Source organism: Gekko japonicus, unplaced genomic scaffold (assembly GCF_001447785.1).
Source record: "Gekko japonicus isolate JY-2015 unplaced genomic scaffold, Gekko_japonicus_V1.1 scaffold644, whole genome shotgun sequence".
NCBI lineage: Eukaryota > Metazoa > Chordata > Lepidosauria > Squamata > Gekkonidae > Gekko > Gekko japonicus.
Window position 1 is genome coordinate 426948 of NW_015160853.1, and position 16657 is coordinate 443604.

A 16657-nucleotide genomic window follows, 5' to 3' on the forward strand; every position below is an offset into this window, starting at 1 on the left:
GGGGAGACGGCCGTCCCCGTCCCTCCCCCCCTCCCCCCGATCAGCCAGCCAGAAGGAAGGAGCAGGCGTCGCGAACACGGAAGTATTTATTTCGACTGGAAACTGCCCGGGACAGAAGTTCTCTCTCTCACCCTCCCTCCCCCCCCTCCAGTCGTCGAGCGAGTAGAAACGAGGGCGTGCCCTCACCGTATTTGTGTCTGCCCTGATTGGGCGAGGCGGGCGCGATCCAGGCACGAGGCCCGAATGACATGCCGAGCTGCGAGAAAGAGGCGGGTCTCTGCGCAATCCCCCGGCGCTGATTGGTAGGCCCCGGGAAGGGGGCGCGGCCTTGTCGGGGAACAACAGTGGGGTGTTGTGGCCGACTGCCTCCATTCCCCCGCCATGTTCTCCTAGCAGCCGTATCCGACCGCCTCTCTCACCATCGCAGCCTCAGCCCGCGCCACCCGGGCGCGCTCCGCCGTCGCGCCCCGCCGCTCCGCCCTGGCTGTCCTACCTCGGCCCGCGAACCCGACTCTTCCTCCCGCCTCCTCGCCGCCCCGCTTTGCCGAGACGCGACGCCCGAACCCTCCGCCATGGTGATGACCACCGCGCCTTCGCCCTTCCTGGCCCGGGCCTCGGCCGGCACCGAGGACCCCCGGCGGTTCCCCACGTCCCTCCTCCAGCGCCTCATGCGGGCGGACGCCGGCGGCGAAGGCCACCAGCCCAGCTGCTGCCTGGTGGGGCCGGGCGGCAGCCCCAGGCCGGCGCTGAAGCGAGTGAGGCGGAGGAAGGGGAAGCTACGGCCCGCCGCCGCCTCCAGCCTCTCCCAGAGCCGCTACCAGCAGCACCAGCAGCACCGCGCCGGCCTGGGTCTCGAAGCGGGCCGGGGGGCGGAGGAGGAGCCGCCGACCGCTTCCCCGAGATCAGCCAGCAAACCTCTCAGGAAAGAGGTGAGAAAATAGGGAGGGGGGGGAGGAAGTTTCCGTTACGTCCGTTGTCTCGGCCGAGAGCGGCTGAAGCGCACGCGCAGATAGGCTGGGAAGCCTCCGCCAATCAGCTTCCGCGGCTGCGCCCAGCAACAGCCAGATTTAGCCTTTTGGCTGCGGGGCGGGGCGGGGGGAAGAGACGTGACGGCGCCGCCGCGCCCAATGGACACGGGGGGCGGGTGTGTGGGTGTGGAGGGGAAGAGAAGAGAGTGGCGTCGGTGCCTCTCGGGGAGATCCCCGGAGGCCGCCTCGGGGCCCACTTTGGTCGAGTTCGGAGGCGGAGGGTTCAGTAAAAGCTAGAGAGAAAGGCGGAGGTTTCACTTTCCATCCCTTCCCTTGGTCGAGCCAAGCGCTCCAGAGTTTCCTGTCGTAGGCCCGAGATGGAAAGGGCTTGTTTGGGGAACGGCTTTTAAACGCCGTGTGGTCCCACCCACCCCTAAATACACTTGGGACCAATGCGCCCTCCAAGCTGTGGAGTCTTGTGAGCAAAGATTCAACTTGTGAGCTACTGCCATTAAAGATGCGAGCGAGCGATTCGGCTCCTGCATAGATTAGTTTGCTCTGGAGCCATCCCTTCCTGAGTGAAGACAGAAACGTGTGAGCCGGAGGCTAAAAAACTGTGAGCTAGCTCACACTAACTCAGCTTAGAGGGAACAATGGACACAACTACTATCGCACGTGAAGAAAGCTGGGTCAGGAGTCCAAAGCAGGCTTTGTGGTTAAGAAGAAGGACTTCTGGAAGAGAAAGCCTGCTTTATTCAAGCGGCGCGACTTATCTTACGCATAATTTAAAGCAAAAAACCTAGTTACAGACAGTGCCCTGAGATCATCACGGAAAACAGCGAAGCGCCTTGAAGGCTAGCGCACACTAACTCGGCTTAGAGGGAACACTGCTTGTGAGCCAAGGAGTTCTGAACAGTGTTCCCTTTAAGCTGAGTTAGTGTGAGCTAGCTCACGGGTTTTTTACCCTCTGGCTCACACATTTTTGTCTTAGCTCAGGAAGGATGGCTCCAGTCCAGAGCAAACTAATTTATGTAGTAGCCAAATCAGCTGCCTGCTCACAACTTTAATGGTGGTAGCTCACAAAGTAGAATTTTTTGCTCACAGGACTCCGCAGCTTAGAGGGATCATTGGTTCTGAAGTGTTGTTCAGGGGAGCCCATCCGTTGCTCATTATAGAGAAATCCCAGTAGGATCTAGGGGGTTGCCAGGTCTGAGTTGGAAAATACCTGGAAACTTTGGGGGTGGATCCGGGAGGGGGAGGGGCCTCGACATAATACAGTCCCATAGAGTCTACCCTTCAAGGCAGCCATTTTCTCCAGGGGTGCTGATCTCTGTCAGCTGGAGATCAGTTGTAAAAGCGGGATATCTCCAGGCCCCACCTGGAGGCTGGCAACCTTGGCAGGATCCCAGCATGTGTGATTTGTTAGTGATTTACAAAACATCCCCCCAGCAGCTTTTTTAAATAAACTGCGTAGCCTAATAAAGGAATCTCGAATTACATCTGTTTGAACTTTATGGCCCCTTGATCTTCCAGAAATACGCTTAAGCATTAAATGAATGTGTTCTGCTTGCTGAGCTAGATGGGCCAGAGATCTTCCAGTACAAGATAGCTTCCCAGTACTGACCTAGTAATGGGATTTTTAGACAGGTCAGTGGTAAATGTATTTATGAGATCATCTCTTCTCTTTACAGTTGTTGAAAAACAAGATGGGAAAATCTGAGAAGGCTACCATTCCATACAATCAGTCTGTTCATGGTCTACACCTGTGTGAACAATCAAAAATTAACAGACAGAGGAGCAAATGTAATTTACAACTAAACAAGCTTCCACCTGCAAAAAAAGCTGAAAATAACTTTTGGCAAGAGTCGGTATCATCTGAGCTCATTAAAAAGCAGGAGAAAAAAACTGTGAAAGACACAGAAAACAGCAAAAACGTGAAATCAAGGAAACCCATCTTTCTGACAGAAGAGAACCAAAAAGAAAATTATGCTGGGGCAAAATTTAGTGAACCTCCTTCACCCAGTGTCCTTCCAAAGCCGCCTAGTCACTGGGTAGGAAGCACTGTCCAATATTCTGACCAAAACAGGGAGATGATGGCAGTCCATCTAAAGACTCTCTTAAAAGTTCAAGCATAGCATATGGATAAGCAAGAACATACCAGAAATTTGAAACCTGCCTTGTTGCAACATGAAGTGCAAAAGACTGTCGAGTCTTAAAATCACAAACTTGTACTCTATTTTTTATGGTTGTGTAAATATTGTATATCATGTAATGTGTATATTCATATTTTGAGGTACATTTTAGTTTTGTTATGAAAGGATGTATTTTATACTTCCCATGTGGCAGATGATTTTGTATATAATGATGGACAACTTGTAATGTGTGCTTAACACAGAAGACTTGACAATGTTTGCACAAGGTAATGAGATTTGAAAATCGAGAAAAGCTTTCATCTCAAGGTTCAAATGGCAATGTGAAATCAAAGTACTAAGGCACTACTGAGAAGTTTCACAGTCTGTGGCACAAGACTTCATAAGATGTGAATCTGTTTGGAACAGTATTTAGAGTTAAATTCAATTCCTTCTCAAAAGACACATTTGGAATTTGAGTTAAATAATCCAATAATTTAGCATAGCTGATTCTCTAAAATAAAGCTGTGCTTTTTGCCCAGAGATAATTGGTGATTTAAAAAAAAAAATTAAATAAAACAATTTGGCTTCCCCTTATGCTGCTATTTGTTGTGATTTGATCTGTATAGCTGAGGTGGTGAAGTGACTCATAATACCCCTGTATTAATGTGCTCTGTGTGTTATGACTTCCATCTTTCAGATATTACAGTTGCTATGTACAGTGTTCATTAGGCCCTTCTCAACAAATCTTTAAAATTGAGGTGAACACAATATGAGACAAATATTGTGCTCAACAACAAGCTTTATTATATCTATACTAACATGCACCCAGGATATTCTAGGTATCCACTACATTCCTCTGCAGTTTTATGCTCCGAGGTTTAGTTATCAAGTGAGTTCATGACATACTTCTCCCTGATTGTCTATCACCAACTATATCACAAAAGCAATATACATATGAAGAAATTCTTCTGCAGGACAGGAACAGCCCCCCACAGCTGAACAGGGAAGACCTAAACATGGAAGCAGTCTTTATTATGCACATATTCCACTGCTAGAGCAAAATCCATCCATATACATTATGTGAATTCACCTGTAAATCCACAATATGGACATATGTTCACTGAGCGCTGGGAATGGGTGTGGTTCATAACTTAAATGGGCTCTGGCTGGAGTAACTGCAAAGAATTGTACTATGTTTACAAGCCAGTAGGAGCTGTGGTGGCTCAATGGGTTAAGATACTGAACTGCAGGCTGGAAGGTCGGTAGTTCAGCGGTTCAAGACCCTATTGCTGCATGACGGAGAGAGCTCTCATCTCTGGTTCCAGCTCCTGCCAACCTAGCAGTTCGAAAGCAAGAAATTGCAAGTAGCTAAATAGGTACCGCTTCGGTGGGAAGGTAGCAGCGTTCCGTGCGCCTTGGTGTTTAGGCATGCCAGCCACATGACCACGGAGAAGTCTTCGGACAGTGCTGGCTCTTTGGCTTGGAAATGGAGATGAGCACCGCACCCTAGAGTCAGATTCGGCTGGCTTTCAACTTTACCTAACCTTTACCAACAGCCAGTGCTGCAGGGTACCAACTTTGTAAGCCAGATGAGATTCCAAGATAATACTATCAAGGAAGGTAGGGGCCCTTATTTTTCTACTAGAAGTAAGCACAAAATAATACAGCAGTGTTTTTGGATTCAAAATATGTTGCAGTTACCTTCAGTTAGTGACAAAGGTAAGTAAATTTAAAACCAAAACATTTCCTCAAGCTTGAAAGAAACCTTGTGAAGAATTCTGGGTTTTCATGGCTTCACCCATATTTTGCCAAGTCTGTTACAAGCACATAGCAAATTTTACAGTTGTACTAAGCATACCAATAGTGCTGAAGTGTCTAGAGATCTGCAACAGACAGAATGCGGTGTGTGGATTGTGGCACCCAGAAGGTAGAAGATTAATAGAGCTCTGAGGATAAGTGACTTGCAAATGCAATTGAGAATTTGTAAGTATGGATAAATCTATTTTGCCAGAATAGCTTGCTTTCAATTAATGTTCTTTTTCTGATTTGAACCCAGTTGTAGCCCAAATATTAACACTAGCAAAACCTGAAGCAGAATAATGTGCAGATGCAAAATTTAAAAGGCCTATTCCATCTAATCTCCCAAAATAATGACATTCAGACCTAAATGTTCTCAAAGCAGATGGTATAAATGCACTAAATATACCCTTTCCAGAGATGCAGGAATAAAGTCAACAATCTGTGATGAGAACTTTTTGCTTCAATAAAGCGTATCATCATTGTCCATACTAATCCATTAATACAATTTGAACATGGTTAAAAAATAGCTTATTCATGATTTAGTGAAAAATCCACAACATTTTATAGCATATTAGAATAACGGCAACATAATCTCACTATTTTCCTTTAAAATATGTTTTGAACTACAGACCAAATAAATTTAAAGTGTTCCTGCCAAAGCCATGTGAAGAATATAACTAGAATGCATTTACTCAGCAAGCTGCATGTTTGTATTTAACATGGAACTTCACCTTTCAGAAAAAAAACTTTCACATCTTGAAATCAGGGCTCTATTTCCCTCTGTTGGGAATACTGTACACTAGTGAAATCCCACATTTGTGTTTTCTACTTTATGTTTGCTCTTTTGATTATCATTTTTCTTGTTAATCCTGTACTTTTGTAAACCATCCAAATCAGTATTAATATATCTCCAATATATTTTATCTTTTTTAAAAGTATATATGATCTCCTTTTCAAATATGCTTAAGGCAATGAACAACTCAACCAGTATACCACTGTAAAACCATAAGCAATAGGTTACACATTGCCATACTTTTAATCTTTTACACTTAGTTGAGTCTAATGTAGTTCATTGTTATTAGTGATGGGCACCCAAGACAGATAGCAAAATCAGTACTAGCAGCCACACTGCACAACCAACATGGGCTGGTCCTGGACATTGTGTGGAGGTAGCATAGCTTAACTGTTCTGGGAACTTCAACATATATTGGATGTACTAAAAGGAATGACAGGATTGCCCATTGGAAACAATGGGAAACACTTGAAGGACCATTCGAAATAATGGGAGCCAGGAAGGCCAACTGACTTGCATGGATTCAATTTAAATACATTAAAGGACAAGTAGAGTTGCAATAAAAATGTGGAATGGATTTACCATTAGGGTCTCTGGGTACAAATACGCTACTGTGGGAATAGAATGAGAGGCAGGAGTGTTCAGGGACTGGAATGAGAGACCACAGAGTGGAATGACAGCCCCAGGGTGGAGCAGGAGTGTTCAGGGACTGATACAGGAGACCATGGAGTGGAATGACAGCCCCAGGGTGTAGCAGGAGTGTTCTGGAACTGGAATTACAGGCCCCAGTAGAATGACATACCCAGGAAGTAGCAGGAGTGTTCAGGGACTGCAATGACCATCCCAGAATGGAATGACAGCCCCTGGAAGTAGCAAGAGTGTTCAGGGACCGGAATGACAGGCCCCCACCTCTGAGGCTTGAAAGGTTGGAACCCAAGAAAGGGCCTTCTTCATGCCCCACTTCTCCATATGAAGCCAGCTGGGTGACCTTGGGTCAATCACAGTTCTCTCAGAACTCTCTCAGCCCCACCTACCTCACAGGGTGTCTATTGTGGGGAGAGGAAGGGAAGACAATTATAAGTCACTCTGAGATTCCTTTGAGTAGTGAAAACTGGGGCATAAAAACGAACTCTTCTTCTCTACCTGTATATAAGGCTTGAGAAAAACTGTTTCAAATGCAGAGGTCATTTCGCGGGGATCGCAGTTCCCCCGGGTGAGGTACGGGGGTGGGGCACATGATGAAGCCCCGCCCCCTGCTTTCGGCCGCCCCGCTTCCGGCCCTCATTCAGCCAGGAGGAGGCAGGAGAAGAGGGAGGGTAAGTTGCTTCCTCCCTGCCTCTCCCCACCCCTGCCTGATTGGGGCCAGGGAGGGCCTTCGCGGGGCTTCCTTGCACTCCCGCTGGCCTTGCAGGTCCACCGCCGGGCCCCTCATGGGGCTCGGCAGTGGAGCTGCAAGGCCGGCGGCGGCGGGCGGGACCGTTGGGGGCGGGGTGTGTGGCCTTATAACACACTTCCGGTGATCTCAGGGGGTGTGGCCTTATGACACATTTCCGGTGATGTCAGGGGGTGTGGCATACGCTAATGAGTTATGCTAATGAGTTCCCCTAGTTCTTTTTCTACGAAACGACCCCTGTTCAAATGTATATGATGAAGTCTGCATGCCCAGGAAAGCTTATACGCAGAATTAAACTTTGTTGGTCTTTAAAGGTGCCACCGGACTCAAACTTCGTTCTTTCTCTACCATTGTCTTCTGCCAGCACGTTAAAACCCTTTTTTGGTTTCCTTTGGCATACACCCAGTAAACTGTTGTCTCTCTTGTTAGAAGTTAGCCAGTTATCCACTTCAGCTCATGACAGTGTTATAGTTTCTGTATACTGTGGAGCACCTATATGCCCGTAAACCAAAACATCATGGTTGTCATTGGGAATCTGCAGTGTTTCTGGCACACCCAGTTTCTCAGCTCCCTTGCATACATCCCCCTCTCCACCACTCCTCAGCTCCCTCACTGTCCAATCTTTCGCTGCCCCTTCCACAGGGTAGACAGCCAAAGTGCCATTGCTACTCATCACCCATCGGCTGTGACGCATAGCTCTGGCCCTAAATGATCCAATCCTTACAGTGAAGCTCCAGAGACTTCCAAGCAGGGCTATTGGCTGGCTTCAGAGTTGGCCATGCCCACTACAGCCAAAACCTCTGTGTGTGTGGCTACAGAGGGAAGGCCTGGTGAGCAACACACACACACCCAACTCCAAGGCGGGTGGGGCCCCCTGGAAGGATTGGGGAGGCATTTAAATGTCTTGTGCCTTCCCCAGCCTGTCCAAGGGAAGGCATGGGGGTATGGCCTAATATGCTAATGAGCTGCACTGTCAGGGGTGTGGCCTAATATGCTAATGAGTTTCTGCTGCTGGGTGTGGCCTATTATGCTAATGAGTTCCTGCTGGGCTTTTTCCTACAAAAAAAGCCCTGCTTCCAAGAAGGAGGGATAGGTTGGGGATGTAGAGAATCAGGAAGATGAGCAAAAGGAGAAAGCGGTGGGCAGGGTGGTGGTGGGGGGGGGGGGACACCATTCTGGCATGCCCGCCGGGAGTTGTAGTTCCTCTCCCAATCTGGCGTCGAGGCGTCTCCCTCAGAAGGACTCCATTTCCCAGGAACCCGCGGGACTCCCGCTGCAGTCACGTGGCCGCTCCCCGGGCAAGGGGAGAGGCTGAATAGCGGTTGCCGGCCATTTTGTGAGCGACCGTCGCCGCTGTCGTGCCCGTTCGTCCTCTTCCCCGCCCCGGGTCTCTTCCGCCGTCCAGGCCTCGGCCGCTTTGGCAATTTCTCTTTTTCTCACCCCCCCCTTCTCTCACTGCTGAGCCTGACAGAGCCCCGGGCGAACCCAGCCGCGGCCTTTTCCCCCCGAGCAGCGCCCAGCCACAGAATCGCATGTCCACTATCCAGAACCTCCAATCCTTCGGTAAGGGGAGAGGGGTCGCCTGGCCCTCCGGCGCGGGACGTCGCGGGGACCGGGGCCGCCTTCCCCGGGTCGCTTCCCGGGGCCTCCGCTCCGTCCCTCTCCGGCGCGGTGCTGCGCAGGTGTCCGGCCGGGCTCCTCTCGTCTCCCTCCCTCCCATCAGCTTTTGAGGTGTGGGTGGGAGGGGGGGGGGGGTGCGCGCTTGCTCGCTTGGACCGGCTCCGACTAAATCGAGGCTCTTTAGATTTAGCTTTAGGAAGGGGATTGAAGTCCCAGAAGGTTCGAGTTGCGTCCTTTCCTCCCCCCGCCGCTGCCGACCCTCTTCCTCGGGGGGCCCTTTTGGGATCAAGCCAGGTGTCTCCTCTGCCTTTCGCACCCTTCCCCGGCGCCTCCAGCCCCTTTGTTAAGAGGCTGCCAGTGAAGCCCTGGCTGCGCTGTCCCCTTCTCCGGCCGCCCTATCTGCACCAAGAAGCCCGTCTTTTTGTCCCAGTCTGCATCCAGCATTCGCTCCTGCTGTTCTACCAAACCCACACTGGCACAGAAATTCCCGTCTACATTGCATGCCACTTTCACTTTGGTCGCATCTGTGGCGGAATCTGCATTTGTTTTCCCCACCGCTGTCCCAGCCTTTTGACTCCGTCTTCAAAAAAGCTGTCTATGGTGTCGTTTTCACACCTCAACAGTGCTAGTATACTTTTGCATGTCCACATCCTTTCTGGTGGCTTTGCTGTCATTGCACCTCCACACCTGCTTTGAAGGAATCTTCTCCAAACAACATTCAAACAAGCATAGAGAAAGACAGCGGTCACAGCAGCACGAAAATGATTTAAAAATGCAAATGCAGATTCGGCCTTTGTTGTTTACACACTTGGGCTGCCCCCCGTGAAGGGAATGCTAAGTAGGAGCCCCGTTTACTTGTGGGCTGGAAACCTGGCCCTTTCGGAGCTTAATGTCTGCTGCCCTGGAGGCTTGAATTGTTTACTAGGGAACTTGCATGTAAGTTGTACTGAATTAGCAAGGTTGTTTAAATCTGCCCTACCAGTTATCGCTAGGGATGGCTTGACTCTCCGGCGTGTTTATTCTTAAAAGCATGTCGCTAACCTTCTCAAGAATGTAATAATGCCGTGTTGTTAGTTTTTGAGGTGACAGACTGCTCCCATAACACCTATCTTCTCTTATCAGCTTGTGGCGAAGAGATCTGCATAGCTCCCTCCTCTGCCCAGTGTCTTAGGTTATGCAGCTTCCACTCCTCATCCAGCTTATTTGCACCTTATTTCCAAGGGAACACTGTTTACTACTGTGGCAAATCCCACCAGGAATAATGGCAAACTTGTGCTGTCATAAAAGATCATATTTGAGATGTGTGCTTTGATGCCTTGTAAAATGACCGGGCAATCCAGATTGTTTGAGCCCTGCAGATCGTCTCCTGGCTTTTGCTGGTTCTGTATGGGTTGTAAGATGTCTCTCCAGTCCACTCCCTTCTTCATTGATTTAAATGTTTTCTGTGGAGATAAGCTGAATCAGACAGCCCCCTTTAACTTATTCCTCACGGTGCCTCCTTGTAGCTCTCAGATGTAGGCTGTTTCAGTGAGGAATCCACAGTAGGATCTTTCTATGCCATGGGCCTGGTTCTCACTGAAGAGGTAAACCTCTGGGCTGCACCGTTTCAGGGTAGAAGTGTCATGCTGTAATAGACCGTTATTGGGGCGGGGGGGTATTCCTACATATAGAAAAGTAGAAAGTTTGGAGAGGAAGGTAAGCTTAGGACTCTTCACTGTTTTGTCTTCTATAGAAGAGTTTTTTGTATGGCATACCATTGTATGGCTGCGAGAGTTGGACTATAAGGAAGGCCGAGCGCTGAAGAATAGATTCTTTTGAACTATGGTGCTGGAGAAGACTCTTGAGAGTCCCTTGGAATGCAAGAAGATCAAATCAGTCAATCCTAAAAGAAATCAACCCTGACTGTTCCCTGGAAGGCCCGATAATGAAACTGAAGCTCAAATACTTTGACCACCAAATGAGAAGGGAGCACTCACTGGAGAAGACCCTGATGCTGGGAAAGATTGAAGGTCAAAGAAGACGGGGACGGCAAAGGATGAGATGGTTAGACAGTGTCATAGATGCAATGAACATGAAATTGAGCCAACTTCAGAGGAGGGCGGAAGATAGGAAGGCCTGGCGTGATCTGGTCCATGGGGTCGCGAACACCAACCATTCACTGGTGTAATCACCTGCTGTTTGAAGTGGTAAAGCCTGCTTTTTAAATGGAAATCTCAGTTAACAGTGGGTCCTCCTGTTCTTTTCTTATCTGTCTTTCCCTCCAGAGCTAATACGGAGACAAGAGTCTGCTTAGGAAGATCTTTCCATTTTGTTGCTGAAAAGAACCCTTAGTGTAGAAGCCGGGTTCTATTTCATAAATCTCCCAGCTTTTATTTCATAAACTTCAAACATCTAATTTGAAAATTTAAGTATCTTTTAAGGTGGTGTTTTTGTGGGGGTGGGATTTTTTTTTAATAACGGTATGAATGCAATATTTGCAAGCTGTTGGTCTTAAAATAGTGCTGATTGAGTCACCTTGAAGATACATAACAGTTTCAGAAACATTGTGGGAAATGGGCTTGATTCCCTGATGTCATATGGCTAGCGTGTTAAACTGTTCTCATCATGGCGAAGAATCAAGTAGGCACAAGGACTAGATTATTGAAGCTCAGTCTACACAGCTGTGAGGAGACTAGGATCAGCACAGGGTCTTAAGTTTCCTTGGAATTATGTCCCAGTTTCCCTTAGAGTTCTCCATGGTCCTCTGCAGTGCCCATATTCTCTGTTAATTCTTGAAGACCTGGTAAGCTGCTGGTAGGGGCCTTATGTGGCTTATCCCCCCCCCCCCCAAATGTCTGTACATAAAAAAACCAAACCTGGGACATCATAAAGATGAGTTCTAGCATTCTACCCCAGAAGTCAGTTTTCTGGAGGAACATTCAGCTTCATGAGTTCTCACCTGCAATCTGAAATGGTATGACTGAGATGGCTCTGCGTCTACATGGAGGGAAGTCTCTAGTGGAGTGCTGCAGGGCTCGGTCCTCGGCCCGGTGTTGTTCAATGGTTTTATAAATGACCTGGAGGAAGACATAGTGGGGATGCTTATCAAATTTGCAGATGACACGAAGCTGGGTGGGATCGCTAATTCTGAAGAAGACAGAGTCAGGATTCAAAATGATCTAGATAGGCTGGAACAGTGGGCTGAGACAAAATGAATTTCAATAGAGATAAGTGCAAAGTCCTACACTTAGGTACAAAAAATCAAAGGCACAGATATAGAATGGGAGGGACTTGGCTTGACAGCAGCACATGTGAAAGAAATCTAGGTGTTCTAGTTGATCACAAGCTACACATGAGCCTGCAGTGCGATGCGGCTGTGAAGAAAGCTAATGCAGTCTTAGGATGCATTAACAGAAGCATTGTGTCCCGATCAAGGGAGGTGGTAGTTCCACTCTATTCTGCTATGGTCAGGCCTCACCTGGAGTACTGTGTCCAGTTTTGGGCACCACATTTTAGGAAAGATGTTGACAAACTTGAGCGTGTCCAGAAGAGGGCAACCAGGATGGTGAGAGGGTTGGACTCCAAGTCTTACGAGGAAAGGCTGATAGAGTTGGGTATGTTTAGCCTGGGAAAGAGAAGGCTTAGAGGGGACATGATTGCAGTCTTCAAGTATTTGAAGGGCTGTCACGTAGAAGATGAAGCAGATCTATTCCCTCTTGCTCTGGATTGCAAGACTAGATCTAATGGGTGGAAATTACAAGGGAGTCGTTACCGGCTAAATATCAGGAGAAACTTCCTAACTGTAAGAGTTGTTGAGCAGTGGAACAGTCTGCCTTGGGAGGTGGTGGATGCTCCTTCGCTGAACGTTTTCAAGCAGAGGCTGGACAACCATCTTTCGGCTATGTTGTAGGTATGTAGGGCTGTCTTTCGGCTATGCTCCTGCAGAGTGCAAGGGGTTGGACTAGATGACCTGCAAGGTCCCTTCCAACTCTAACATTCTATGATTCTATGACCCAAAGATATATTTACCACCTCAGAACTCAGGTTTCAGGTGTGTTTAAATGTCTGAACAAGCCAATGTGATGAGGTGACATGAGAACTGCGTAGGCTGTGAAATGCAATCTAGGTGCTGTGTGCTAGTTTAGATTTCTGAAGTTTGGAAATGGCACTTGCTGGTATTGCATGTCCTTATTCCGCGGCTTGTAGTTAGTATTTATTTTGGATGTGCCTTTACCTCCCCTTGATAATTTTACGAGGTGTTGAACCTCTCGTGATTCATTGTGCAGTTGTAGGGGATTTGATGTGCATCAGTAGATAAATCACACAGGCCTTGACACCTTAAAAGATGGCATTTGAATCCTCCACCTACAACGTAGAGGTGCTTCATGGGAGTTGGATTGATGTGGGGGGGGGGGGAAACCTTGAAGGTAGATGTCTTGATCGCTAAAGTTCAAAGGCTTGGGAAAGGGAAATGCTGCCATTATTTGGGATGGCTAGCCATTAAACCTCTGTGTGGTGTATGGTGCAGTTAGTGGGTTCGAGGCCAAAGAGTGAGTCATAGGATTTATTTTAACCGAGTGCCTACTGGTATGCTAGCTTGTGTGGCGTACATAGCTTCTAATGTCTTGTTGCTTACTGTGGTTAGTAGCAGTTTCTGAATATAGCTAGATGTGTCTAGAATTCTCTTGTTAATGTATTCGTTATTGTCTGCAGAAGTCCTTGAAATGAGGTAACGTTTGAGTTGGCCTACAGTGTTTGCGTTTCAGGAATTCTGTATGGATAAAACTAGGATCCAGATATGAATCTTAAAGAGAACTATGATGCAAAGCTATAAATAACACTATTCCATAAGTCAAAGTAAATGCTTCTATGGGTATAGATGGTCAGCATCCCTAACTGGGTGACTTAGTGTCAAGGAGAAGGCCTGAAGCAGTCATAGCTGCATGAATGTACAGCTTTGAGGGTTTGCTCCAGAAAACTGCTTTGGCCTAACGTGTGGGTTTCCCCTCCCTGCAGACCCCTTTGCTGATGCAACTAAGGGTGACGACTTACTCCCGGCAGGGACCGAAGACTACATTCATATAAGGATCCAACAACGAAATGGGAGAAAAACTCTAACTACTGTTCAGGGAATTGCAGATGACTATGACAAAAAGAAACTTGTGAAAGCTTTCAAAAAGGTAAAGTTGAGTGGCAGCCCTGAGGCGTTTGAGTTTGCCTGGACTAATCCATGTAACGAAGCTTTGCAGCATGTAAGTGTCAGTAACAACTCAGACGTCGTATTCCTGAGCATTCAGGTTTTGTGTGAAATGAGTGCTCTCTTATCAGAAAGAGGGCTTTTTCCTTTTGTCAGCAAAACCAAAAGAATGTAGTGAGTGATGAACTCTCTGGCAGGAACAGCCCACGCCTCATCTGTCTTGCTTAAAAACATTGCTTTTTATCTGAGCAGCAGTGGTGGTCTTATCTGTTTTAATAATCAGCTTTAGTGCTTCTTTCTAAAACTGGATTTGTTCCTCAATTTTGGCAAGTCCTTAAAAAAAAGGTATCTAAGCTATGCTTGGGGAGGGAGCTGAAATCAACGCTGCTTTCACTAATTACGGCAGAAAATATAAATTGGGGAAATCAGTTTTGTGTGTTTGGTGTTCATTTTCTACTTCTCTGGAAGAGCAGTGAGTAAGCGAAGCTGGGAGAAAAAGACTGTTCACATGGTGCAAAAGGAAGCATCGTGGTGGTGTACCAAAGAAGTTGCATGGAAATTATCTGGGACGTGTGAAACAGAACACATCTGGTTTGTGGTGGTCAGGCTAGGGAAGCTGATGATAGTGGTAGCCGAGCACCCACTTGGCACCCGTAGCTATGCAGTTACAAGAGAATCATAACCCTGAATGTTTAGAACATCTGTCAAGAGTTATGATCCCTTGGAAAAGGGCAGTTGTGAATTTGCTAGCTACAGTATAGGGACTAGTCTCACCAAGAACAGCCAAACTGATAGATCCAGGTGGGCAATAGAACAAAATTAGAGTCCAGTGGCAGCTTTAAGACCAACAAAGTTTTATTCGAGATAGGATCTTTCGTGTGCATGCACACTTCTTCAGATACAGATATCTGAAGAAGTGTGCATGCGCACAAAAGCTCATATCTCGAATAAAACTTTGTTGGTCTTAAAGCTGCCACTGGACTCTAGCTTTAGCCAAACTAATTGATTTTGGTAGTCTTCTCAAAACAGTCAAAACTTTTATTTGCTCTTTAACATATGGAATGTTTCTTTGCAGAAATTTGCCTGTAATGGTACTGTGATTGAGCATCCTGAATACGGGGAAGTGATCCAGCTGCAAGGTGACCAGAGGAAGAACATTTGCCAATTCCTCCTAGAGGTGAGTGACTGCAGAGCTAGCAGTTCAAACCGCTGATAACTTGAGCTTTACAGTAGACTCAGACGCCTATTCAGAAGTGTTTTAGAAGCCTCGGATTTGCTCGTAGCCCTGAGAATTAAAGGGTGACAATTCTGTGATGCATCACTGCTTCCATCTGTGAGCCACATTGCCATCCTAACTAAATAAGTAAAGAGCTTTTATTTGAGACATGGGGTACACTGTAGGATTGATAGGGCTGACAGGCAAATTTAGTTGTTGCTATTATCAGGGAGGAGCTGCGGTGGCTCAAGTGGTTAAGACGCTGAACTGCAGGCTGTGGAAGGTCAGTAGTTCAACAGTTCGAGACCCAAGTTGCCGCATGACGGAGTGAGCTCCCATCTCTCGTTCCAGCTCCTGCCACCCTAGCAGTTCGAAAGCAAGAAATTGCAAGTAGATAAATAGGTACCACTTCAGTGGAAAGGTAACAGCGTTCCGTGTACCTTGGTGTCTAGTCATGCCGGCCACATGACCACAGAAACGTCTTCGGACAGCGCTGGCTCTTCGGCTTTGAAACTGAGATGAGCACCGCAACCCTAGAGTCGGATTCGACTGGCTTTCGAGCAAGGGAACCTTTACTTTTATTATCAGGAAAACTGATACTTGAATGGATTTTATCGTAAGAAATTTTCAAGAAATAGGGTCCTTTTCCAGGATTTAGTATTTTTGTTTCTTACACTAAAAATGCCAGCAGCCTCTCCTGTTTTTTGCACAAGTCATTGGATATTGCATGCCGACTTCCTCTCCTGCGCTGGCTCTTACAAGTCCACTGTCTCGGTTATGCATTGGCTTGGGGCTCAGCTTCTAAATACACCCACCTTATTACCATTTCCTTCTTTTCCCCCCCTAGGTTGGCATTGTTAAGGAAGAGCAGCTGAAGGTTCATGGCTTCTAAAATGTGTGTGCTTACATGAAGAACTCTGCAGGTTTTGTTCGTAACCAAGCTGGCTACTCTGTGAAATATGATTCTTTGCAGTAAATGGACTTCCCATTCAAAACCTGATTTGCTTTTGCATGACTACAGAAAACATATGGAGTGTAGACTAGAAACACATAAGAAAATTGCAGTAAGATGGTAACAAAAAAATCCTTGAGAATTTTAACACATTTCCAATGGAAATGTTTTACTGCTGATAGTTCAGTGTATTACTTTTCACCTGATTTAAGTGTTGTATTAAAACCATGTGTATTGCAGCTTAAATAAAAGTCTCTTATCTTACCTTTGAGTATTTAGTGTCCATCAACTATAGCCCTCAGTGTACTGGTTTTAAGAGGTTTAGCACCAGCTCAAATATTTGGGAGGTAGGTAAAATCTCAGAAGAAAGAACTGACGTAAACACAATTACCTGAGGCTTTGAAGGGATTTCAAAGCGATGTGAGGTTGGGGTATAACGCAAATCATATTGACTATTGCTTGCTCATATCACAGTTGTGTACCATTCATTTGGTAAGGGGTGGTTTAAATCCTACCACTTGGCCTGTGAGGTGCCTTGGTTTCTAGGTTTCTGTCGTGCTAGGCTTTAGGCTTCATGCTACTAATAACGGCTGAAGCGTCATCTATC

General features: G+C 47.0%; 2 protein-coding genes across 2 annotated transcripts; both read left to right on the top strand.

Moving 5' to 3' along the window:
- The first annotated feature begins 314 nt into the window (after window positions 1–314).
- On the top strand, window positions 315–3685 carry PNRC1 (proline rich nuclear receptor coactivator 1). Its single transcript, XM_015421131.1, has 2 exons — window positions 315–929; window positions 2660–3685. Exons 1-2 carry the CDS (start codon window positions 573–575, stop codon window positions 3101–3103), a joined length of 801 nt encoding a protein of 266 aa, XP_015276617.1. The 5' UTR covers window positions 315–572; the 3' UTR covers window positions 3104–3685.
- A 4703-nt stretch (window positions 3686–8388) lies between these two features.
- Window positions 8389–16657, top strand: EIF1B (eukaryotic translation initiation factor 1B). Its single transcript, XM_015421121.1, has 4 exons — window positions 8389–8649; window positions 13702–13865; window positions 14958–15059; window positions 15946–16657. The coding sequence occupies exons 1-4, from the start codon at window positions 8619–8621 to the stop codon at window positions 15988–15990; spliced, it is 342 nt and encodes a 113-aa protein (XP_015276607.1). The 5' UTR covers window positions 8389–8618; the 3' UTR covers window positions 15991–16657.

Excerpts from the sequence above, each read along its gene's own strand:
- PNRC1 (XM_015421131.1), top strand. The coding sequence starts at position 573 with ATGGTGATGACCACCGCGCCTTCGCCCTTCCTGGCCCGGGCCTCGGCC. Across the intron at positions 930-2,659 it reads GCAAACCTCTCAGGAAAGAG|TTGTTGAAAAACAAGATGGG; the intron begins GTGAGAAAATAG and ends TTCTCTTTACAG.
- EIF1B (XM_015421121.1), top strand. The coding sequence starts at position 8,619 with ATGTCCACTATCCAGAACCTCCAATCCTTCG. Across the intron at positions 13,866-14,957 it reads TTGTGAAAGCTTTCAAAAAG|AAATTTGCCTGTAATGGTAC; the intron begins GTAAAGTTGAGT and ends GTTTCTTTGCAG. Across the intron at positions 15,060-15,945 it reads TTTGCCAATTCCTCCTAGAG|GTTGGCATTGTTAAGGAAGA; the intron begins GTGAGTGACTGC and ends TTCCCCCCCTAG.